Here is a 25,449-nt window from a genome sequence, read left to right on the forward strand (position 1 = left end):
GGAAAACGCACTCACCAGGAAACTTGCTGAAATGAACAATTTCTTTATTCAGAGCGTGCTGTACAGGCTTAGGAGACAGGTGTAAAGGGAGCTGTAGGTGGACACAGGCAGGGGCCGTGCAGGGGGCGGCAACTAGTTTCCTGCACGTGGGCGCTTCCGCTGGCTCGCACAGAGTGCGAGCCAGAGGAAGCGCCCACGTGCGCGAAACTAGTTGTTCTTATGGATCACGGCACCACCTTATGAGGAACACTACAGCGTTATTACAGGTGTATTCAGTGTTTGCCGATACCGAGTCCATCGTATCACTGCCTTCTAAATTAGCGGTGCCGGACATACAAGTTTTCCTCTCCTTCTTGCTGTGGATTCTGGTTACATAGAAAAGCTGAAGATGAATCATTATCTAATACTTCTTATAACTGAGCGTTTTGTTGCAATGTATCATTGTAAACCAAATGTTACCCAACCTGCGGATTTTCAGCTGCAAAATCACAACAACTCTTATCAAGCTTTTTATGCCCGTCATACTGAGATTTGTAGTTTTCTAGAGGAGTCACTGACTATGGAGGATAGTGCATTCAGAAATAACACTCATCCTTGGGCCCCTTTACCTGAAGAAGGCTAAATAAAGGCTTCTCTGCCACATTATGGCACCTGTATGAGGCTGGGATAACACTTGGCATTTTTGTCAATAAACATCCAAAAAGACGCCATGCTTGCTGCATGGTATTTTTTTGGGGGCCCAAAAACTCCCCCTTTGACTGCCAGATGTTAGCTGATAGTCAATACTGAAATATGAATTACAATACCCACATGATTTTTGGCTCTAGGACAGTTTTCCAAAACCACAGCATGCTGAGGGTATCACATTTTTTTTCCATAAAATTTTATTGCAAAATGTAATGTGTATTTAATATTGGCGCTTTTCTGGCATTTTTTCCCCCACAATTTTTCCTTAGAAAGAATGTGAAGATGATATATTTATGACATCATTTGTAATGAGAAAAATATGTAGGCGATAAAACGTCTATACTAATGCACACAAAAACTGTATATTGGTTGTAAAAAAAAATGAGGAGTCAGGTTGTGTTTTTTTCTGACCCAAAAAATGCCAAACAAAAGTGGTGGGTAATTTTAGCCTAAAGCTACTTCACGCATGGTAGTATTTTTTTGAAAACTGCCAATACAGTTAAAAGTAAGAGGGGATTTAAAAGGAAGGGAAATATATAAAATAAAGAATGTATACTTCTTCCTGCTGGATCCACTTCTGGCTTTAGTTTAAAAACTGCAGTCACCTTCCAAAAAAACTGCTGTGTCTGATAGTAGCCTGATAGACATCACATGGTAGGTGGAGCCCAGCGGCTTGTCTCTGCCCACCGGCCCGGATTGACCGGTCTCTCCCATATTCACATATAGGGAAAAATCTGTCAATCGAGCTGCTGGGAATTACCTCATTGACTCAGAGACAGATTTACTAAGGCTGCTCAGCCAGAACTTTGTCCTCAAATGCACCAGAAATCTGGCAACAGCAATTAAGACACATTTATGAAGCAAAGTGCAAAGAACAGAAACTGCACCTCATCCAACTAAGGGGCAGGGCAAATAGGAAAAGGGGAATGGCAGGGACAGAAAGGGGCCATAGCCTGATTTCCAATGCCATATGCATTAAATCTGTGCATTGTTTTAGCCTGAAATAAGCCAAAAACACCAGATTTATCAATAAGCCTGCACCTCTTAGATAAATCTGGTGCATTTGAGATTGTTTGCCTAAGTTTGCCTTAGACCATGTTCACTCAATGTTTAAATATATATATTGGGGGCAAAAAAAAGTAAATAAAATTAAACATATGTGGTATAGTCACGTGCAGAAATGTCCGAATTATAAAAATATATTGTTAATTAAACCGCACGGTCAATGGCGTACGCGCAAAAAAATTCCATAGTCCAAAATAGTGTATTTTTGGTCATTTTTTATATCATGAAAAAATGAATTAAAAGCGATCAAAAAGTATGATCAATACAAATACAATACAACAAAAACTGCAGATCATGGTGCAAAAAATGAGCCCTCATACCAGCCCATATGCAGAAAAATGAAAAAGTTATAGGGGTCAGAAGATGACAATTTTAAACATATACATTTTCCTGCATGTAATTATGATTTTTTGCAGACGTACGACAAAATCAAACCTATATAAGTAGGGTATCATTTTAATTGTATGGACCTACAGAATAAAGATAAGTGTCATTTTTACCGAAAAATGTACTGCGCAGAAACAGAAGCCCTCAAAAGTTACAAAATGGTGTTTTTTTTATTTTTTATTTTGTCACACAATGATTTTTTTTTCGTTTTTCGCTTCCTTTCCTTCGTTTTTTTTTTTTGGGTAAAATGACTGATTTAATTACAAAGTAGATTTGGTGGCGCATCATATGGATTTTTAGGTGCAAAATTGAAAGAGTTATGATTTTTTAAAGGTAAGGAGGAAGAAATGAAAGTGCAAAAACTGAAAAAACCCTGGTTCCATTATGTCCTTTATTTTGCATTTTTTGCCCAGTTTTTTTGCATTTGTTTTCTTTCTTGTTTTCCTATTTACCTGGAGTCTCATTGTGTAGGGGCCTTGATCCATATGTACTGCCCAGTATGTGCGCTGGTGCCTTATTGTGTATATTTTTTATGTCATGTTTTTATTATATGTTTTTAATAAAGATTGTTATATTTTTATATTTGATAATTGTGTACATTTTGTATAATGCTATGTAGCATATCATTGCATGTCCACTGCTACCCACCAGTTTTGTTAGTGTTTTCTGTTTTGCAATGATGACAATAAATCTACAATACACAGTTACATACAGAATCCCTCCACGTAACACCAGAGGTATACAGAAGTATGACCTGTAGACTGCTTCTCTGAGGTTGTACAGGGCTAAAATATGGTCGTGTGCATGAATCCTGAGATGTAGGTTATGCAGCGAATGACAGTCACTGTAAAACTGCAGTAAATTCCAGGCATACGAGGACTTCAATTACTCTTTATTGGAAAGAAAAGTCACAGGTGACCTTGTAAGTATTGCAGAAGATCCATCTGTGTGTAAACATTTGCAATGTTTGCGAGGCTTCTTGTGACTTTTTTCTCCATAGAGAAGAATTAAAGTTACATTACTGATCTCGATTTTCTGTCAGGATGTAGCCCAGGCCTTCATCATTCTTACATGAAGATTCAACCTTCCTGGACTTGCCTTCTATTCTGTGACATTACAGACTAGATAGATGCTCTTTTATTGCCCCCAAAAATATTGTATCTGAATGATAAGTTTTATCTCTAGTTAGCATTCCATTAAAACTCTTCTGTCATTACAAGAGATGAAAGCGACGAAGAAGAAAAAGTCATCTTGAAAGTTCAAGGCCAATAAAATTCTAGCAGGAGCAGATTAATACTCAACAGGTGTCCTCTGGCTCCCCCCTAACTGCTAATGCTTCCCGCTCCCTCCCTCAAATTGCCTTTTTGCCTTTTGGACGGATTTTGAAGTGATCCTTGGAGGGCATTGTCCTTTCCATGGCTCTGTCTGGGGAGCCATATTTCTTTAGCATGGGTAGTCAAAGAAACAGAATGCCAAAGAAGATAGAGGGAAGAGAGGTCACCAGGTGCCGCAGAACAGATGCGATGCATCCTGTGACACTGCTGTCCATCTCTGTGGAGGTTTATGATTTTCACTTCAGTTCTTTGCAAAAATCCAGATTTAATGTAAATTTTATGAGTAGCATGAGTATACTGTAGGAGTATGGTTCGCCACTGAAGAATAGATTTGTTAGACATGTTATCCCCTACCCAATAGACATGTTATCCCCTACCCAAAGGATAGGGGATAAGATGTCTGATAGCAGGGGGTCCCCCGCGATCTCCACGCTGCACCCAGCGTTAGTTTAGAGCTTCAGGAGCAACGCCAGAGGCTCATGATGTCACGACCACACCCCCTCAGTGCAAGTCTATGGGAGGGGTCGTGATGTCACGAGCGGGGTGTGACTATGATGTCACGAGCCTCAGCCCCACATCGCCAGTCAACAGACACGGAGCGAAGTTTGCTCCGTGGACCGGATGTCTGGGGTGCCCCAGCTAAAATCGTGGGGGTCCCCAGTTGGGAGACCCCATTGATCAGCCATCTTATCCCCTATCCTTTGGATAGGGGATAAGATGCCTAGGGGCGGAGTACCCCTTTAAAGAGAATGTCAGAATTGGAAATGTGTTTCTCATTACCATATTAAAAGTCTCTGGGGCCCCCACATCATCATCTGCACTGTTATCATTAGATTCACAGGTTGTATCATCCATAAGGTAAACCCAAGAAAGTGTAGAACCTCAACAGCAAACTACCTTCTTGACTAGGTGAAGCATTAGGTGGGTTTAACCACTTCTGGACCTTATTGGGCCTAGTCCAACCTTGTTGGCCTGAACCTGCACAGTCATGACAACACCTGAGCTGGAGAAGGAATCTTAAATGGGTATTCCACAGGGGTATTCCACTATGCTACAGGGGCTGTAAAGTTAGTGTAGTTCATAATATAGTGTCTGTACCTGTGTGTGACGGTTTTCTCACAATTATTCTGTGATTTTCACCATAATATATATTTTTAACAGCATAAAAAATGACTGTTGTCTCAGATTTTTTTCCAGCTTGCAATGCGGCCGAGACCTGACACACTAGTCAGCTGATGACAGGGAGCCTGTCTGCTTGAATGGGTGGAGCAATCGCTTGGATGGAGAGAGATCAATCTGCAACTAATGCAACAGCTGTAGGCACCCTGATTGAAAACTACAGGTCTTTTGAATGAATGCAGCTCATTTATTTTTCAATGGGTGGGGTGGCTTATGTGTGGGAGGGAGGAAAATGGAATTGTGGGATTTGTAGTCAAAAAAAGAAAAGTCAAACAGGAAATACAAGTTCACTAAAAGCTAGCCACAGTGTTATGGTAATCTCATGACATTTAGCCCCAAGACAAGTGCAGATCCTTCCTAAGCATGTCCATTACTGACTGCCAGGTACGTACTAAAATCACCTTATGGTCGATAACCCCTTTAAGGCCCTACATTTTAAGTTTATTACTATTACTTAAATCAAGTGTTTATGTTAAACATATGTGTTAAGAATCTTTTGTGATTCATCTTTTTACTATCTTTTTTTTTTTTTTTTAACATAATCCTAAAATCTTGCAGTTACCATTCTGGCCACTAGGCTTAAAACTAAGCGATCATTGCCCAGCAGTGAACACTCAAAGGTGACTCCAGTCTATAGATAAGAGAGGTACACATAATAGCTGTTGCTCACAGATCGACCCCCTTCTCTGTAGAATGATCTTGGAAAAGGCACAGAGGACACAAATACCTCTTTCCCTTTCATATCAATGAGACAGCTTAGAGTCCATTAATGCCTTTGTGGATGGGGCTTGCTGTAAATTATATCTCCAAATGCTGGTAAAAACTGCTCAGGCAAGATGGCTGCCTTTATAATAATGTACAAAAAAATAAAATTATATATATATATATATATATATATATATATATATATATATATATATATAGGTGGGCTCCTGTTTTTCCATAGACAATTATTTTTCGAGTCATCTAAGTCATGACTTATCACCTACAACATGAACCCTTTCTAGCTAGTCTAGGCTACATGGTGTCATTTTGTTGTGGATAAATTTGGCTAAAACCACTGGATATCCACAACTGCAATAAAACTTCTGGGTTCCACTATGGTAAACAATGTCAGATGTTTCATATGTGACTATGTCATTTTCTAGCTCTTCTATACTTATCCACCTACAGCAGTGTTTCCCAACCAGGGTGTCTCCAGCTGCAAAAATACAAAAATACAACTCCCTACAACTTCTCATCTAATATTAGTTGATGTTATAATACTATTCCTCCCCTTTTTTTCCAGTGAATTTACAGTAGATCCCAGGCTCCATGTGTCATGTAGGGCAGTGGTCTTCAACCTGCGGACCTCCAGATGTTTCAAAACTACAACTCCCAGTGTGGTGAGGAACTGTGTGGAAAAGCCTTGTGGGGTGTAGGTTAGTTGGGGTGTTGCTGTTCTAGATACTGAAAGGGCGCTGTTAACCCTTGTCACTCGTGACGCCAGGGTGGGGGTTAAATACTGTAATTTTGCTGGGCCTATCGCCACCCTTCCCAAAAGCGATAGGTGCGTGCGTAATAATTAGATTGTCCACAAACACTGTTGAACTTAAAACTTGCAGGAACTTTTACTGAAGAATTTCTGAAGCAGGCAATATCAATAACAGTCCAGATAACAAAGACCATTTATAACTGAGCAGCGATTGACAGTTGGTTGGGATCAGATGAGCTCAATGTAGCTTCTCATAGATTCTGTAGCATAGATCCGCTGGATTTAGGGGTGCGTTTAGGTCCAGTGATCTTGCAGAGATAACGGGGAATTGTAAAATCTAATAGTCTCTAGCATAGGCTGTGGCCGCAAGGCTTTGGGCCTAGTTCTTGTCTTCGGAAGCTGCGGAGGTCCTACCTCATCCAGAGTCAGCAACCCAAGAGAGAGAATAATGGCGGCCGCTCCATTATATGGGCAGGGGCTGGCCGATTTGGATTGGTCCATAACAACTGTCACTCACCATTACATTGCATTGTGGGTGAACACATGACATGAGAACCACCAAAGGTCCTTCAGCAAACCATAGAGTTCTGAACTAAGTCACATGACCCACAGGTCCTGCGACGCGGACAAGGTAGGAATCTTTAATAGCCATATTTACATGTTTATTTACATACATATTAACTAACTATGGGGTGACGAGGGGCTAGCTAAGGTAGAGGACCCCCCCCTGTTCCTAGGGACTCTGTCTTTGGGGACCTCACCACAAGGTAACGTATGAAATTCGGTACCGGGACACCGCACCAGCATGCCCGGACAGCCGATGGCTGTCCGGGCATGCTGGGAGTTGTAGTTTTGCAACATCTGGATGTCCGCAGGTTGAAGACCAGTGATGTAGGGTATTTGTCCACCGCTGCATTCTGGGAGTATTATTCAGACCTTTCTGCTTCTCATAAGATGGGGATTAGTATCACAAATCTCAGACCAGCAATACAATCCAGGGAATCCTCGTCAGACTATGAGATTCTGTGATTTCATTCATCAGCTGAACACAACCAGCCCGCTAAAGACAGATTCCTCCAGGGACACAATGAGTGGGACAGATGTGAGTCCAATATATCTGGGGCACTCAGGGTCCTGACACACTTGTCTGTGAGAGAGGGGCTCCCGCACCACTGCTATGTTTGCATAGACCTGGTCTTATGTTTGAGCACAGTCAAAATCTTCCATTTTTATTGGATTTTAATGCAAAATGATCTAATGGCCATGACAATAGGATTCAATGTTACATCCCATAAAGACCCACTGACTGTACATTGGGTCACAGCTCTTGTGGAAAGGTGGAATGAATGGAGGTCAAGGTAATATATGCAAGAGAGGGATTATCCCAATGTGGTTACAGCATTACCTGATCTTGTAACTGTAATGCTGCTAACCAAGCTGTTGAGTTGCCCATAGCAACCAATCAGATCGCTTCTTTCATTTTTGAAAAGGCCTGTGAAAAATGAAAGAAGCGATCTGACTGGTTGCTATGGGCAACTCAGCAACTTTTCCTCTGGACAGGTTTTGATAAATCTCCCCCAAATGTCTTTTAAGAGGCACTCCACTTTGGACAACCCCCATTTTGTTCATGGGTCCCTTGACTTGAGTTAACTGCAGCCAAGTCCTACTGCTAGATAAAATAACTTAAGTATTTGCATATTAACCCATTAACGACGCAGGACGTATATTTACGTCCTGCGCCGGCTCCCGCGATATGAAGCGGGATCGCGCCGCGATCCCGCATCATATCGCGTGGGTCCCGGCGCTAATCAATGGCCGGGACCCGCGGCTAATACCACACATCGCCGATCGCGGCGATGTGCGGTATTAACCCTTTAGAAGCGGCGGTCAAAGCTGACCGCCGCTTCTAAAGTGAAACTGAAAGTATCCCGGCTGCTCAGTCGGGCTGTTCGGGACCGCCGCGGTGAAATCGCGGCGTCCCGAACAGCTGATCGGACACCGGGAGGGCTCTTACCTGCCTCCCTGGTGTCCGATCGACGAATGACTGCTCCGTGCCTGAGATCCAGGCAGGAGCAGTCAAGCGCCGATAATGCTGATCACAGGCGTGTTAATACACGCCTGTGATCAGCATAGGAGATCAGTGTGTGCAGTGTTATAGGTCCCTATGGGACCTATAACACTGCAAAAAAAAAGTAAAAAAAAAAGTGTTAATAAAGGTCATTTAACCCCTTCCCTAATAAAAGTTTAAATCACCCCCCTTTTCCCATAAGAAAAATAAAACAGTGTAAAAAAAAAAAAATTATAAACATATGTGGTATTGCCGCGTGCGTAAATGTCCGAACTATAAAAATATATCATTAATTAAGCCGTACGGTCAATGGCGTACGCGCAAAAAAATTCCAAAGTCCAAAAAAGCGTATTTTGGTAACTTTTTATAACATTAAAAAATGAATAAAAAGTGATCAAAAAGTCAGATCAAAACAAAAATCATACCAATAAAAACTTCAGATCACGGCGCAAAAAATGAGTCCTCATACCGCCCCATACGTGGAAAAATAAAAAAGTTATAGGGGTCAGAAGATGACATTTTTAAACGTATAAATTTTCCTGCATGTAGTTATGATTTTTTCCAGAAGTGCGACAAAATCAAACCTATATAAGTAGGGTATCATTTTAACCGTATGGACCTACAGAATAATGATAAGGTGTAATTTTTACCGAAATATGCACTGCGTAGAAACGGAAGCCCCCAAAAGTTACAAAATGGCGTTTTTTTTTCGATTTTGTCGCACAATGATTTTTTTTTCCGTTTCGCCGTGCATTTTTGGGTAAAATGACTAATGTCACTGCAAAGTAGAATTGGCGACGCAAAAAATAAGCCATAATATGGATTTTTAGGTGGAAAACCCTTAAGGGGTTAAAGGCAATCTGTCAGCTGTATTAGATGCTAAGAGATGCCGACACTATTGACTAGCTGCTAGGCTATAAGCTATGGACTGATGTTAGTCACCAAACCTTTTATTTCTCAGCTGTGTCAAGGAGGCGGTACTGAGCTGCTCAAGTGCCACAGCCTGACATGCCTCCTTTCTTGCCTTCTCCTCCCAGTCCCATCTGGACTGACCTACAGGGCTCTATATGTAAATCAAGGAGGGGCAGAGGCAGGTGAGAGCAATCAAGGAGGCATACCAGGCTGTGGCACTTGAGCAGCTCAGCCCCACCACCTTGACACTTTGCTGAAAAAAAGGCGATTTTACAGCCACCATAATGTCTAGGTATCCAAAGGTAGCTGCAGTTCTTAGCACCAACTAGAGCTGACAGATTCCATTAAAGGGGTACTCCGGTGCTTAGACATCTTATCCCCTATCCAAAGTATAAGGGATAAGATGCCTGATCGCGGGAGTCCCGCAGCTGGGGACGCCCGTGATCTTGCATGCGGCACCCCGTTTATAATCAGCCCCCGGAGCGTGTTCGCTCGGGGTCTGATTACCGGCGACCACAGGGCCGGCGGCATGTGACGTCACGCCTCCGCCCCCATGTAACGTCATTCTTCGCCCCTCAATGCAAGCGTATGGGAGGGGGCGTGATAGCTGTCACGCCCCCTCCCATAGGCTTGCATACAGGGGTGGAGCGTGACGTCACATGGGGGCGGAGGCGTGACGTCACATGCCGCCGGCCCTGTGGTCGCCGGTAATCAGACCCGGAGCGAACACGTTTCGGGGGCTGATTATAAATGGGGTGCCGCATGCAAGATCACGGGGGTCCCCAGTGGCAGGACCCCCGCGATCAGGCATCTTATCCCCTATCCTTATCCCCTTATCCTTTAGATAGGGGATAAGATGTCTAAGCACCGGAGAACCCCTTTAAGTTGCACCCATTGAAGGCAATTTTTTTGCATGTATTAGCAATGGTTGATGTTTTTAGAGGTGCTCCATTCTGACAAATATTAGTACCACCTGGTTACAGTCTACTCAGGAATGCTATACAAATAAGAAAGATGAAGCTGAGTTTTCTTACACAAACAATCCTGTCCTAAGCCGATTAATATGTGGTTCCACTATAGGTAAAAGTAGAGGGAGGAAAAGTAAAAGTAAAATACTGGTAGGGGTTTTGCCCTACTACTTGTAGCCAAGTATAATGGAAAAGGCTGGGTTCACATCATGCTTTAGGCAATACGGGACCGCGTATTGTAGTGTACCATAGTTTTAGGTCCGTTGGGAAAACCGCATACGGGGCCAAAATGAGCCGACCGGGGTCAGCGTTTCACTCCGGTCGGCTCATTGAAATGAATTACATATGGGCAGCATACAAGAGGGATACAGGAGCGCCCGGATTTAGCTCCAATCAGCCGTATGTGGTCCCATATTGCCTAAAACGTGATGTAAACCCAGCATAACAGATGGGAAAGCAAAGCAGAGCCTGTCATTATTATGGGGGACTTCACCTATCTACCTGATATAGGACTTCACCTATCCTGACATGATGAGGGAAGCAGAAACCAGCAAGGGAAACAGGAATTTCGCAAGAATAAAAGACAATAATATTTCACAACTAGTTTAGGACCCAACAATAAGCCAGATAGGATAAGTATAGGCGTTAGGGGTCTTGTGCGTAATAGTGAATGCAAGTTTTATCCTTTAAATTCATTTTATTCTTTTTTTGTTGTTGTAGAGTAGCTACAGAAACTCTAAACTTCAGGAATGGCAATTTTATTAGCCCAAAAAAAAAAAAAGACATTAATGAAAGAAATTGGGACAACAGCCTCAAAAATAAAAGTATAGAAACAAAATTGGACATTTTTAAAAGCCTCTTAAATAGGCCCTGTAAACAATATATGCATTATTAGAACAACAAAAAACATTAAGAATAGAAGAAAACCAATGTTGTTATATAAAACTGTACAGAGAGCAATAACCGTGATAAAAAGAACCTACTGAAACAAGAAAGTAGTGAAAAGGCATTAAAAATAAAACAAATAAATAATGGAAAGGAAATATAAAGGCAGCAAAGATTGAAACAAAGAATCACTGCAAAAGAAAGCTACATAAATAATAAGAAACAAAGATCTTTCTATCAATCTTTTTATGTATAGACAAGATGGTTTCACCTTTAGCGCAGACGGAAGGTCTTTACTGTATGGGCAGTCAGCCCACGTATTGGTACTACATTTCTGGTGATGGGATGTTGATGCATGGATTTATTCTGGCCTCAATATTCTGAGTTGGGAAGGAATTGCATTTTAACTGTCTTCTGGATCCACATGGTTGGATCCTTCAACCTTATTGACGTTGTAACTGCAGTATCTAATTTGTAATTAAATGGGTTATCCAGGGCTAAAAAAACAAAACAAAGCTGCTTTCTTTCCAAAACAGTGCCTCACTTGTCTTCAGGTTTTATGAGGTATTACATCTCTGCTCCATTCAGTTTAATGGAACTGAACTGCACTGCATAAAGAGAGGACAAGCGTGGCAGCCATGATATTTTAGTCCTGGATAACCCTTTTAAGAACATGTCCAGGAGAGTGCCACACCTGTCTGTGGGCTGAGTCTGGTACTGCGGCTCATTTTTAATGCTGTGAATGGAGCTAAGCTACAAGCCAAGCAGAATTTGTAGATAAGTGTGGAGCTGTTTTTAGACTAAACACCCTTTTAGGGCATTGTACAGATCATTACATTTTATGGGGATTCGAATGACTTGAGCTTTGGGAGCTGTTGGTCTCTGAATATGGAAGGTTATAGATGCGCGGCCCTGGCTGTATCTGAAAAATTTCACGCTTTTTAGGCTGTGACCATCTTTATTATCAGAGAATCATCTCCAATGTCCCTTGCTTCATTTCCCTTGTACTTGCACTTAGTCTAATTATTTTTAATCAACTATCGATTTTTAGTTACAAAACAGAACAATGGAAAAACATGTGATGAATAGAAAAAAGAACTTGTGCAACAATACAATATTACACAACCAGTAGCATACATAGAAAAAGAGGGGCCCCATAGCAAATATCGTAAAAGGCCTTCTATTATGGTGTCTGTATTTGCCCCCCCCCCCCCCCAAAAAAAAAAAAAAAGCTCTGGTGTTATTTCCGATTGCTTTCCATGCCCTAATGCAGGGGTCTCAAACTGGTGGCCCTCCAGATGTTGCAAAACTTCAACTCCCAGCATGCCTGGACATACCCAGACAGCCATTTGCAACATCTGGAGGGCCACCAGTTTGAGACCTGTGCCATAATGAGTACAGAGATGATGTAAGAAAGAAGGCTGGGCAAATACAAAGCAGCCTACAGGGTGGACTGCTGAATAGCACCAAAGCACTTTTCTGCAATTTGCACAACATGCTGTCAAAATGCACTGCCTTTGTGCAAATCTTGGAAATTTTTTTTTATGTATTTACTATTTACTACATTTTTTAAAGGTTTTTTCATATTTATTTTTTTTTGTTTTAACTAATGTGACCAGGACATCCTTGCAGCCAATTTAATATGCCACCTGCAGCTCTAGGAAGTGAACTGCGATAGAGACCCCGATACCAAAGGTTGCGAGGGGAGGTATGAGGCAATTGTAGGGGAAAGTAAATGATTTTTAATTCTTAAAACACATCTTGGGCACATTAGTTAAAGGGGTTATACAACATAAGGTGACATCAGTACTTACCTGCCAGACAGTAATGGACAGTAATTGTGAGTCCACCATAATGCTGCCACTTTCTGTTTGTGAAATGGCTTTTTCCTGTTGATGTTCCCATCCTCTAACTATAAGCCCCAGAATCAGGGGCGTAGCTATAGAGGTAGCAGTGGTAGCAGTTGCACCGTGGCCCTGGTGCCTAAGGGGGCCCCAAAACACATCTGCCCCATAAGAGACCAATATTTTAATTGGCATTTGGGGCCCTGTTGCAGATTTTGCATCGGGGCCCAGAAGCTAGAAGCTATGCCTCTGCCCAGAATCCCTTGTTTGTAAGTGGGAGGTCACTTTTCTCCCTCCCACACTTCAGCCACCCCACCCATTGCTGCACAGCTGAGCTACCTTGCATGCTGTGCTGTGCTTGAAACAATTCCCTGCAGCCCTGTGGAACATGATCTCACCGACCCCCCCCCGCCTCCCCCCCACACCCAGCGGTCGCTGCATCCATTGAAACTCAGACAAGCTCCTTTCAACACCACTAGTAATGTAATGTCTCGGGCCACACTGTAACTTGGGAAAACCTGACACAACACTCATTTTGTATTCTGCTAAATATGCTGGGGCCAAGACGACATTAGAATTGCAAGACCACCAATGAAAAACAGGTACAGACACAATATTATGAACTACACTAACTTTACAGCCCCTGTAGCATAGTCAAATAATGGAAAAAAAATCATTGAATACCCCTTAAAAAAATTAAGATATATGAAGGTTAAAACAGGTAATATTTGCTTGTAACTTTACGATGGTTCCCAGAGTCAATTCAACTGGTGGACCCTGGAAACCCCAGTCTGATACTAGACAAATGGGAGGCCAAATTGCAACTAAAAGACAGCACTGAGTATTTCAGTAGAGAGGCATGATGATTTTGTGATGGGTCCTAGACTAGGATTTTTATAGTGGAAGGACATGATGTAAAGCAGTGTTTTCTAACCAGAGTGCCTCCAGCTGTAGCATAACTACAACTCTCAGCATGCCCGGACAGCCGTTGGCTGTCCGGGCATGCTGGGAGTTGTAGTTTTGAAACAGCAGGAGGCACCCTGGTTGGGAAACACTGATGTCAGGAGTTGCATTGTACCTGGTAGGAAGCATCAGTCTTTTGGAAGCAAGGTCCATCTATCCAACATTGTAGAACATTATCTATTGTGTTTTAGCCTCCAATGAAATAGTTAAACAGAAGAGGGATGAGAAATGTGCACAGTGATTTCAAGTGCAGTGCATCCTGGTATTAGCATAAATTAACAGCAGCTAAGTACGCGCAGTGTCAGAGGCCGGATAAATCTGAGACTCGAGAAGAGACATCGAGCTGTAATGATAACACTTTCTGTAAATGTGAAGCAGGAGCTGGAGGAAATCTCACAAATCCAAAGATGACACTGGGCAGAAATATCAGGCTAAAGGAAAAAATTACTTATTCCAGAGAAAAGAAGTTTTCTCGGCGTGTCAATTAATGCAGCAGCCTGACATAGTGCTGCATGTGCAGAAAGACAGGAATGGGGAAGGGACCGCTTCTTCATATTGTGCAGATACAAGCGGTGTCACACAGGTGGCGGCCCCCAGTGTAGGAGTCGTGATGGTTCATTGACAATGATTTAAATCCTTAAAGTGTTCCTGTCATTTTATATAATGTGGATAATAACATTGTAACATTTGAAATATACATTGGTTAAACTTGTGTATATTTTTTGTCCCTATAGCTACTGCCTGTGTGTCTCTGTGAGGAGACCAAATACAGGAAGTGTGGTGGGATAAGCAGGGCTCTGTGCACTGAAGACAAGCAGGACACTGTGCACTGAGGACAAGCAGGGCTCTGTACACTGAAGACAAGCAGGGCTCTGTGAACTGAGGACAAGCAGGGCTCTGTGAACTGAGGACAAGTATGGCTCTGTACACTGAGGACAAGCAGGGCTCTGTACACTGAGGACATGCAGGGCTCTGTAAACCGAGGACAAGCAGGGCTCTGTATACTGAGAAGTGGGGCTAGTACACTGAGGACAAGTAGGGCAATGTGTACTGAGGACAAGTAGGGCTCTGTACAGTGAGAACAAGCAGGGCTCGGTATACTGAGGACAAGCAGGGCTCTGTGCACTGAGGACAAGCAGGGCTCTGTGCACTGAGGACAAGCAGAGCTCTGTACACTGAGGACAAGCAAGGCTCTGTACACTGAGAAAAAGTACAGATCTGTATACTGAGTACAAGTAGGGCTCTGTACACTGAGGACAAGCAGACTCTGTATACAGAGGACAAGCAGGGCTCTGTACACTGAGAACAGCAGGGCTCTGCATACTGAGGACAAGCAGGGCTCTGTACAACTGAGAACAAGCAGGGCTCTGTACACTGAGGACAAGTTGCGCTCTGTACACTGTGGACAAGTAGGGCTCTGTACACTGAGGAGGAGCAGGGCTCTGTACACTGAGGACGAGCAGGGCTCTGTGCTCTGAGGACAAGCATGGCTCTGTACAATCAGGACAAGCAGGGCTCTGTACACTGAGGAAAAGCAGGGCTCTGTACACTGAGGATAAGCAGGGCTCTGTACACTGAGGACAAGCAGGGCTCTGTACACTGAGGACAAGCAGGGCTCTGTACTCTGAGGACAAGCAGGGCTCTGTACACTGAGGACAAGCAGGGCTCTGTACTCTGAGGATAAGCAGGGCTCTGTGCACTGAGGACAAGCTGGGCTCTGTGCACTGAGGACAAGCAGTGCTATGTGCACTGAGGACAAGTAGGGCGATGTGCACTGAGGACAAGCAGGGCGATGTGCACTGAGGACAAGTAGGGCTCTGTACTGAGGACAAGGAGGGCTCTGTACACTGAGAACAAGTAGGGCTATGTGTACTGCGGACTAGTAGGGCTCTGTACACTGAGGACAAGCAGGGCTCTGTGCACTGAGGACAAGCAGGGCTCTGTACACTGAGGACAAGCAGGACTCTGTACATTGAGGACAAGCAGGGCTCTGTACACTGAGGACAAGCAGGACTCTGTACACTGAGGACAAGCAGGGCTCTGTACACTGAGGACAAGCAGGGCTCTGTACACTGAGGCTCTTTGACATGCTTCCGGCTCACACAGCATCTATGCAGGGGGCTTGTACCAGAAAAAGGAGCCAGTTTAATTATATAATAACCAATAATCAAGACAGTAGGTTGGACATATTTGGCTTAAAATGATGTTTAGGATGTGTTCACACATTTACATTTTTATTAATGCAGATTTTGAAGCCAAAACAGGGATATAAATATAGGAAACATAATAAAGAAAAAGTATGACTTCATTATTTTTTAATCCATTCTGGGCTTTGAGTTAAAAAACGACATCTAAAAACTTGAGTGTGTGAACATACAAGGGAAACTGACAACCGGTAAACCAAATTCATAGGGTTAACGTTCAGGTTAACTGTGTTTAAGTATGGTATGATTTACCCAGATCCGCAGTCCAGGTGGGTACTCTGTAGGGTGCACTGGGTCCAGTGAATGTCCATTTAAATTGGGATGAAAACCAATATAGCTGCCGGTTCAAGTTTCCCAGACTTCGCTTATCACCGAACACAAGATAGGACCCTTCTTGGAGTGTAATGGCGGCCAAATTGTTGGTCTCTAGCTTTCATAGACACAGATCTTACTATAAAATGGTTAAAGTTTTAGAATTTTGATAGGAAAGGATGATTTAGGAGAGATTTAGTTTCATTGAATTTTTTTAGATTAAATACTTTTCAATGTAGCCTTCAGTGCAAAATGGTGGTTACAGACTGGTGCTTGTGTTTCCTTCCAGATTATAGAAAACAATTACAGATACCCCTAAGGCTTTTCCCCATGAGAGTGGAGCGCTCCTATTCACGGGCCATAAGTGCCAAACACAGGGGAACGTCTCTTGAAGTGTTCGCTCATTGTTATTCCACCTGAGTGTAAATATTGATGCGGAGGACGTCCTCGCTCTATTTCTTCATTCAGAAGAACTTGTCTAGAGATTATTCACAGATAAAACATACGGTATCTATAAAGCTAAGCAGTCCTCATCTCTCAGAGCGGGTCACTGCTATAAACCTTACACATTATCCCTAGAGCAGTGAGAGAGGAAACCACCTTTCTATCCATACAGATGAAATCACACTTTCCGTGAATTCCACTCATTATATTTATGACCTAATAGAGCAGAACTGCAATGGAAAACATTAGGAAGAATGAGCCTGAGCTTCTGATGTGACAGCTGACACCTCTGTCCGTGTCAGGAACTGTTCAGAGCAGGAGCAAATCCCCATAGCAAACCTATCCTGCTCTGGACAGTCCCTGACATGGACAGAGGTATCAGCAGAGAGCACTGTGATCAGACAGAAAAGAAATTCAAAAATAAAAGAACTTCCTCTGTAGTATACAGCAGCTGATAAGTACTGGAAGGATTAAGAGTTTTATATAAAAGTAATTTACAAATCTGTTTAACTTTCTGGCACCAGTTTATTTAAAAAAAAATTGTTTTCCACCGGAGTACCCCTTTAAAATGTCCTTGTTATTTGATAGAACGTTTAACATATACAAGAATAAAAAGGCTTAATGCTACACTGAGTGACAATAGGAAACTGCCAAAATAGTGTATATATCATATAAAGATGTGCAGAAAATGACCAAAAAATACTTAACACTGTATTCTTAGGAATTATTTCATTTATTAAATACACCAAACATATATAAAAACTATTTTATTTAGATCATTCCTAACATTAATATACGTAGTACTGAACACAAGCATGGATCTTCTGGAACCAATTGATTTTAATGTATAATTTTCTGGAACCAGTTGATTTTAATGTGCGGAAAATGCTCACAAAATAATTCAAAAGAGGAGTATTTTGTAAGCATTTTCCACAAATCTTTGTAGAACTTTTGATATGTGACTGACACATGTCAAAAGTTTGATTGCTCAGGGTATGGATGATCATTAAAAACAGCCAGGAGAAGCTTGCAGCTGTGTGGTTTACTCCCCGGCCCCCTGCAATCTCCATCTAGTACCAGGAGGTGGGCTCTATAGACTTACAATGGAGCTTGTCTCCTGCAACTGGATGGAGATCACAGCGAGCTGAGGAGCGAAGTGTGCAACCACACGCTTCTCCCTGCTTGTTTTAATGATCATAGGGGTCTAAACACCCAGACCTCGACTGTCTCTGTGACGTGTCAAAAGTTTTGTTAAATGACTGAGCGCTTTAAGGGGGCATACACTTGCCAATAACTATCAGTGTTTTTTTCTGCAGGAAGCTCACTGCGAGTTTAGCTGCCATTCATTTGAATGGATCCGCAGACAGTCCACAAATCTGACACTGTTGCGGACTGTCTGCAGACCCATTCATATGAATGGTAGCATACGGTGATTTTAGTATGTACCTGGCAAACAGTAATGGACATGCTTAGGAGGGATCTGCGCTTGTCTTGGGGCTAAATGGCTATGTTGTGAGATTACCATAACACTGTGGCTAGCTTTTTGTGAACTGGTATTTCCTGTTTGACTTTTCTTTTTTTGACTACAAATCCCATAATTCCATTGTCTTCCCTCCCACGCATCAGCCACCCCACCCATTGAACATAAATGAGCTGCATCCATTCAAAAGACCTGGTTGAAAACCACAGGTCTTTTGAATGGATGGAGATCATTTATGTGCCTACAGCTGTTGCATTAGTTGCAGTTTGATCTCTCTCCCACCAAGCAATCCCTCCACCCATTGAAGCAGACAGGCTCCTTGTCATCAGCTGACTAGTGAGTCAGGTCTCGGCCGCATTGCAAGCTGGGAAGAATCCGAGAAAACAGTAATTTTGTATTATGTTAAAAATAAATATTGGGGTGAAAATCACAGAAGAATTTTGAGAAAACCGTCACACACAGGTAAAGACACTATATTATGAACTACACTAACTTTACAGCCCCTATATCATAGTCAAATAAAAAAAAAATCCTGGAATAACCCTTTAAAGGGGTACTCCACCCCTAGACATCTTATCCTCTATCCAAAGGATAGGGGATAAGATGTCTGACTGTGGGGGTCCTGCAATCTATGTGTAGCACCCAGAATTCATTTAGAATGCTATGTGCTGGCATCGGGGGTCGTGACGTCAGGACCACACCTCCAATAATGTCACACCACACCTCCTCAATGCAAGTCTATGGGAGGGGGTGTGGCAGTCATAACACCCCTCCCATAGACTTGCATTGAGGGGGCTTGGTCATGAAGTCACGTCCCCCACCACCAACTCCAAGCATTTGGAACAAAATGTTCTGAATGATGGGCAGTGGAGTACCCCTTTAAGGGATACTCTGGGGAAATTAAATTTGAGTTATTGATTGGGAGGGGGCGTCTGACCAATCTCTTGCACGGGGCTTGGCTACTCGCCCATCCCCGGCGAGATCCGGCCTCGATCCTCAGAGACAAGCATCAGTGATGGCCTGCTCATCCAATCACCAGGTTGAGACAGGACCCAAGGTTAGCCATTTCTCCGAGGGGGGAAACAGAAGTGCCAGGCCGTGCCAGGCCAGGAAATTGTTAGGGGCATGGCGGTGTAAAGTATAGGGGATGAATAGAGCATCAAACTGTCATAAAACAGAAGACAGATTAAAGACAAACCTCACACTCCAATAGACAATGTAGCTAAGATGGAGTAGCTAACCATAAGAATAGCTGTAATCACTAACTGTTATGAATGTATAAGACCACAATCCCACATCCCTTGTAATCCCTCTCATGTTGGTGAATCCCACTTTAGCGCTATAGTTTGCTATGAGCGTTGCTGCCTGTCCCATCACTAGACTGACAGCACGGATCAATTACTGGGCAGACAGCAGGATCACAGACAGACACATTCATAAACAGCGCAGGATTTGACATTTTACTGACATAAAATGATGGCGGGACCTGGTGCGGGGCGGGAGGGCTTTAAAGAGCTGATATTTGGTGACACGTTTATAGACACCATTCAGTAGTTTTATACAGCAATTTGACTACGGGACTGTAACATCTGAGTCTATACTAGTGGGAGAAAATGTACACAGTGGTCTCTACTATTTAGGTAGATTAATTCTATATGTAACCTGTAATATGGTGCTTAAAGGTGACCTGGACTTTAATAATAGAGTTATGGTAGTTAGAAACTACTGCAGAATGTGACGGCGGAGTTTTTCTTTATGTTTTCCGGTAAGCACATTTTTGCTATTCATGTAGCTGTTGCTTTAAGCCTGTGACTTAGAGTGATGCGCCTAATATACTGCGGCAGCCGCTGAGCCCCCTTTGTGCGCTGCGTTCTGTTCCTGAGCATTGTTGATACATTTCATTGGCATCTACACAAAATTACAAAATAAAATTCCAATTCGCACTTATGGTGTCTCTCACAAATGGTAAATTATCATGAAATAGGGAAACATAAAACGTTTTGGAGATGTGGAGCAGATAGGAGCGCCAGTCGACTGCAGATCTATCACAGGGAGAGCTGGATATCGGAAATTACAAGCCCATGGGTCTATCTTCCTGCAGTCTAGCTGCTTATCATCTCTATGGGGCCCCTTCCATTTACATCCTTTCCAGGGGGGTGCAGCATTAGCAATCACTTACAGACCCTGAAAAATACATTTACCACCAGGCCGGGTCAGTGGGTGTTTGAGTGGGTTCTTATATTCAGGATGCTGTTGTATGTAAAATCTTTTATCCTAAATAGCAGTTTACTTGGTTATACTTCTTGGTGCCAACTAATATGGCTGCATTTTTACAGTTGTCACCCAGCTTTTCTTGAATCGTGAATGACAGTCATGCCTATTAAAGGGGTTATTCAGAAATAGTAATATAGAGATTATTTCCTTCAGGAACATGCCACTCTTGTCCTCAGGTTGGGTGTGGTATCACAGCTCAGTTCTATTAAAGTGAATGGGGTCAAGTTGTAATACTGCTCCCAACCTGAGGGCAGAGGTGGTGCTGTTTAAAAAATAAAAATTGCTCTGTTTTTTCCATTCCTGGATATCTCTTTTAATGCATTGATAGATTACTTACTTTTCTGTTTCTGCATAAGGGTAAAACACACAATGCTGCTGTTAACCTGGAGTTCTTATTTTTTGACAGTTGAACACTTTTACCCTAATTGTTAAATAGCCAAAACTGGCAAATATTAAAATGTAGGTTATGTGTTTACTGCATTTGGCCAACCGCATTGCACCACATTTTTACCCAAACTAAGTAGCTTTGCCATTCAGGAGTCAGGATAATTTGGGTGATGACCCCCGTTGAAGCTGTAATGTCAGCTAGAAATAGCTGAATACATTTTATCCACTACTATCTATATGTACTAGAGAGTCTTGGATTGTTGTGTTAATACTAATCTATTGTTTCTTTTCTCCTGGCAGATCCCACAGATCAGTTATGGCTCCACTGCACCTGAGCTGAGTGATGACCGCCGCTATGACTTCTTCTCTAGAGTGGTTCCTCCAGATTCCTTCCAGGCTCAGGCCATGGTGGACATTGTCAAGGCCATGGGATGGAATTATGTGTCTACGCTGGCATCAGAAGGAAGTTACGGAGAGAAAGGGGTGGAGTCATTTATGCAAATTTCCAGAGAAGAAGGTAAGAAGCGACTAATCCCTAATAATCTTGGGGTGACTGAGGTTGCTCTAAATTAGGGGTCACTGGAGGGTGTGCAATGGCCGTGTATTTCATTGTCTCTAGTATAAAGTTGTGCTTTAACAAAAACTGTTATTACAATGCTAGTGCCGTAGCGGGGGGGGAGCGGGGGGGGGGGGGGGGGGTGGAACGGGCTACCAAAAACAAAAATTATAGGATGGTGGGAGCTACCCTTTAACGGTAAATCAGTTTGACTCCCCTTAAAACCAGCCCCCCTAAGACAAGTAGCTTTATAGAAAGCCATAATTAGATTTCTGCAGGCGCTGTCAGCACAATCCAGGCTTCATCGCTTCAATGTCATATACACAAGGGCCATAAAGCAGGCAATAATATTTGTGGATCACAATATTTTTTGAGATTTTCAGTAAGAGAAAAACAGTTCATGTGAAGGGGCAGACAGCCTGCGGGCCCCCATGTGCAGACAGCCTACACAGCTGTGCACTATAACCCCAGGGTCAAGTCTCCAGCGAGGAACCTACTATAGTAAAAAGAGACTCTGACTATTGCATCTACTGATATGATGAGATGATGTAGTGCAGCGTGTAGTCGTCGTACATGGAATGCAAAGAATAAAGCCCATTAAATCCCACCCTTGAGATGTTAAAGGCACAGAAGCCTGCAGCCATGGTACAGCTTGCTTTCCATTCTTTGGATCCATTGCTTTGCCTGCACGGCTGAAGAAAACACAGCATGCTTAATGATCGTGTCTGCAATGCCTTCCCTGCACCAGCCAACCATCTCTCCCTCCACCTTGTTAATAATGTAACAAGCCTGTACTCTCAGCCTCAAGCAAAACTATGAGTGAGCCTCTGGTCGCACTGACTTCAAAGGCCAGACGTGTGCTTTAGACACTGAATCTCAGACAGGGAAATCATGGCTGCCTGTTCTACAGCAAGTGGTGCTGAGAGAGCAGGACAGCAGCTCCGATGTGGATCTGTCTTAGCTGTATCGATTGAGGGAGGGCGGATAACCGGGCATGTCAAACTTGGCTGAATTCTACATTTTAATAGTACTGCGGGGCCTTAAAATCCTCTCTGCTGTGCTGGAGAAGCGCCACTGTGCCACAGATATGTCCAATTAGAAAGTGAGATGTGCCTAAAGAGTGCAGCAACTGCAGACCGAGCTAAAACAAGCTGTTGTTTAGAAGTTGTGAAAGTCGGATGGAGAATTCAAAGCACTGGGCATATTAGTAGTACCCAGGCATGGCAGCAGAGTCTATGAAATACCTTAGATATTGGGGGCAACACCACAGAGACATAGCTCCAGTGTTACATCTCGATCACTTTTCCTGCCCTATCACTACCCAAAACCTAAACTGCTGTCCTTATAAGCACCAGAGGGGTCCTTGGGCATCAGGACCTGAGTGTTACTGCTATCCTTGCACATGTTACTGTCCAGCTATTGTAAATGTACAAATCCCGGCAAGCTCTGATAGCTTGAAGGGGTCAGAACATGGTGATAGTTGGAGTCCTACAACAACTGGAAAGCCACAGCTTACTCCATATCAATGTCACTGCAGCTGAATGCCGCATACTCTATTAGTAAAAAAATCTACTTCAAGTATGAAAAGGAGTCAATGTTTGAATATTGTTGTAACATAGGTTAGTATTAGAGATGAGCGAACTTACAGTAAATTCGATTCGTCACGAACTTCTCGGCTCGGCAGTTGATGACTTATCCTGCATAAATTAGTTCAGCTTTTAGGTGCTCCGGTGGGCTGGAAAAGGTGGATACAGTCCTAGGAAAGATTCTCCTAGGACTGTATCCACCTTTTCCAGCCCACAGGAGCACCTGAAAGCTGAACTCATTTATGCAGGATAAGTCAACTGCCGAGCCGAGAAGTTCGTGATGAATCGAATTTACTGTAAGTTCGCTCATCTCTAGTCAAGTCAAATCCATCCACAAGAGCGAAGTATACTTACCAAGCAGGAGATAAAGTGTGGAAGTTACCTATTGTAGTACAGCTGGTCAGGTATATATAGAAGTTAGGAGTAAGATTAACCATAAAGGTTGAACCATTTCATATGTACATGCTTGTTACAGTGAAGATGATGAAACAACTGCACAACAAGGACTGGGACAGAATATCAGTGGACACCAATGGCTGGGGCACTACATCACTGGGCATGATTGCCAGGGTGATTTTATCCCTGGACACCAGTGACTAGGACAATATATCACTTAATACCAATGAATGGGACATTATATCACTGGACACCATGGACTGATACAGGACATTAAATCACTGAACACGAGTGACTGGAGAATTATATCTCTGGACAGCAAAGGTTGGGTGACTATACCATTGCACACCAAGGACTGGTGCATTAATGACTGGTGAATTATGCTATTGGACACCTAGGCCTGGGAAAATCTATTAGTGGACACCAATAACTAGGATATTATACCACTAGATACTAATGGCTGGGGCATAATATCACTGAAATTGAATGAGACGTTATATCATTGGATCCTGATGACTGGGAGATTATATCACTAAAACTTGTGACTGGAGAGTTATATCACTGGAATGACTGGGGCATTATATTACTGGACACCAATGACTGGAGAATGATATTACTAAACATCAGTGACTGGAGAATAATATCACTGGAATGACTGGGGCATACTATTACTGGACACGAATGATTATATCATGGAACACAATTGACTAGGGCCTTTATGATTATATGACTGGACAACAGTGACTAGGATATTGTACCACATCAATAATTGGGGAACCACTAGACACCAAATACTACATCATCATATTATTGGACACAAGGACCTGGTGCACAATACACACTAGATATTAATCTTTGAAGACTTTATCATTTCTACTATACATAGTACAGCAGCATAAAAGCCACATTTAGAAGTATCTTGTATTATCTAGTGTCATATTCTCCATTAAGGACACAAAGACATCAACCTGCATTAACCTCCTCTTCATCAGAACCAATATTTTCAGTTTTGCTTGTTCAAAAGTTGCCATTTATAAGAACACAGCCGTGTTGGCCATTTCACTGGGGTTTCATGTCTATTAGAACAGAAGCACATTGAAAGCAATTTACCATGCAGTGAAGCCTGGGGGTGTTTTTACTTCTGGATATTATAGGCAGGATGCATTTACTGCCCACTCCCATATAGCTGTAGTGTGGCGGACTAGAGTAATGGCCATAGCCGGCCACCCCCTTTGGCAGTGTCATTTGTCACCTCGAGTCTGTCCTTCCTGGCAGATCCCAGTGGAACACTAATAGAAAGTCCCTTTTCTAATCTGTCATAGAGGAGCTTGTTAGCGGTTATTATTCATCAATTGAGCACAGGCGTTGGGAGAATTAGTTTATGGCCCTTCAGAGCTGGGGCCGCTGACCTTCTGAGTAGTAAAACTCAAGAAATGACACTTGCAAGTTTGATGGTTTCATTGTTCTTTCAGTGTCAGCGCCCAGTGCAGGCTGTGGGGACTCCATCACCATCCATTGTTCAGACAGCTACGAACACCCAAGCAGCCCCTGATTAACCCTTCATTAGAGATCAGTGTTGAAGGTCTTAGCAGGAAACATTTCATTTATCCAGGTTCCCACCGTAGACACTAGTATATGTAAGAAAGCATTCCAAGATGCTATGACAATACTATAAAAAAACAAATCCCCAAGTATTCTGTTAATAATTGAATAATAAGTTCTGCAGCTTTTAAATTTTTCGCTATTTTTAACTTTTAGATTGGGTTAACACATAATATTTTGATCAGTATTTTTAGCCTAAACCAAGAGTTGGTCCAAAACACAGAAAATGCTACAAATCTTTTGATTCTAGTTTTACAGTATTTGTGTTGGTTCCATTCCTGGTTTTGACAAAAACTACTGACCTAAATACTGATCAAAATACTGTATGTAAACCCAGCCTTATGCTTGCATGTAACTAAAAAGGCCTTTAAGTATTAAAGAGGTACTCCGGTGAAATTATATTTTGTCACCATATGTCCGGGCTGCCGCAATTAAAATAATA

At 42.7% G+C, this 25,449-nt stretch overlaps 1 protein-coding gene across 1 annotated transcript in view; it reads left to right on the plus strand.

Annotated features, from left to right (window-relative positions):
• GRM7 (glutamate metabotropic receptor 7) overlaps positions 1-25,449 on the plus strand; it is a gene marked incomplete in the record, with an annotated part of 448,797 nt that overhangs the window by 181,310 nt on the left and 242,038 nt on the right. Inside the window, 1 exon segment of the mRNA XM_056525004.1 lies at positions 21,168-21,384. Coding sequence (XP_056380979.1) covers positions 21,168-21,384 — 217 coding nt within the window.

Source organism: Hyla sarda, chromosome 6 (assembly GCF_029499605.1).
Source record: "Hyla sarda isolate aHylSar1 chromosome 6, aHylSar1.hap1, whole genome shotgun sequence".
NCBI lineage: Eukaryota > Metazoa > Chordata > Amphibia > Anura > Hylidae > Hyla > Hyla sarda.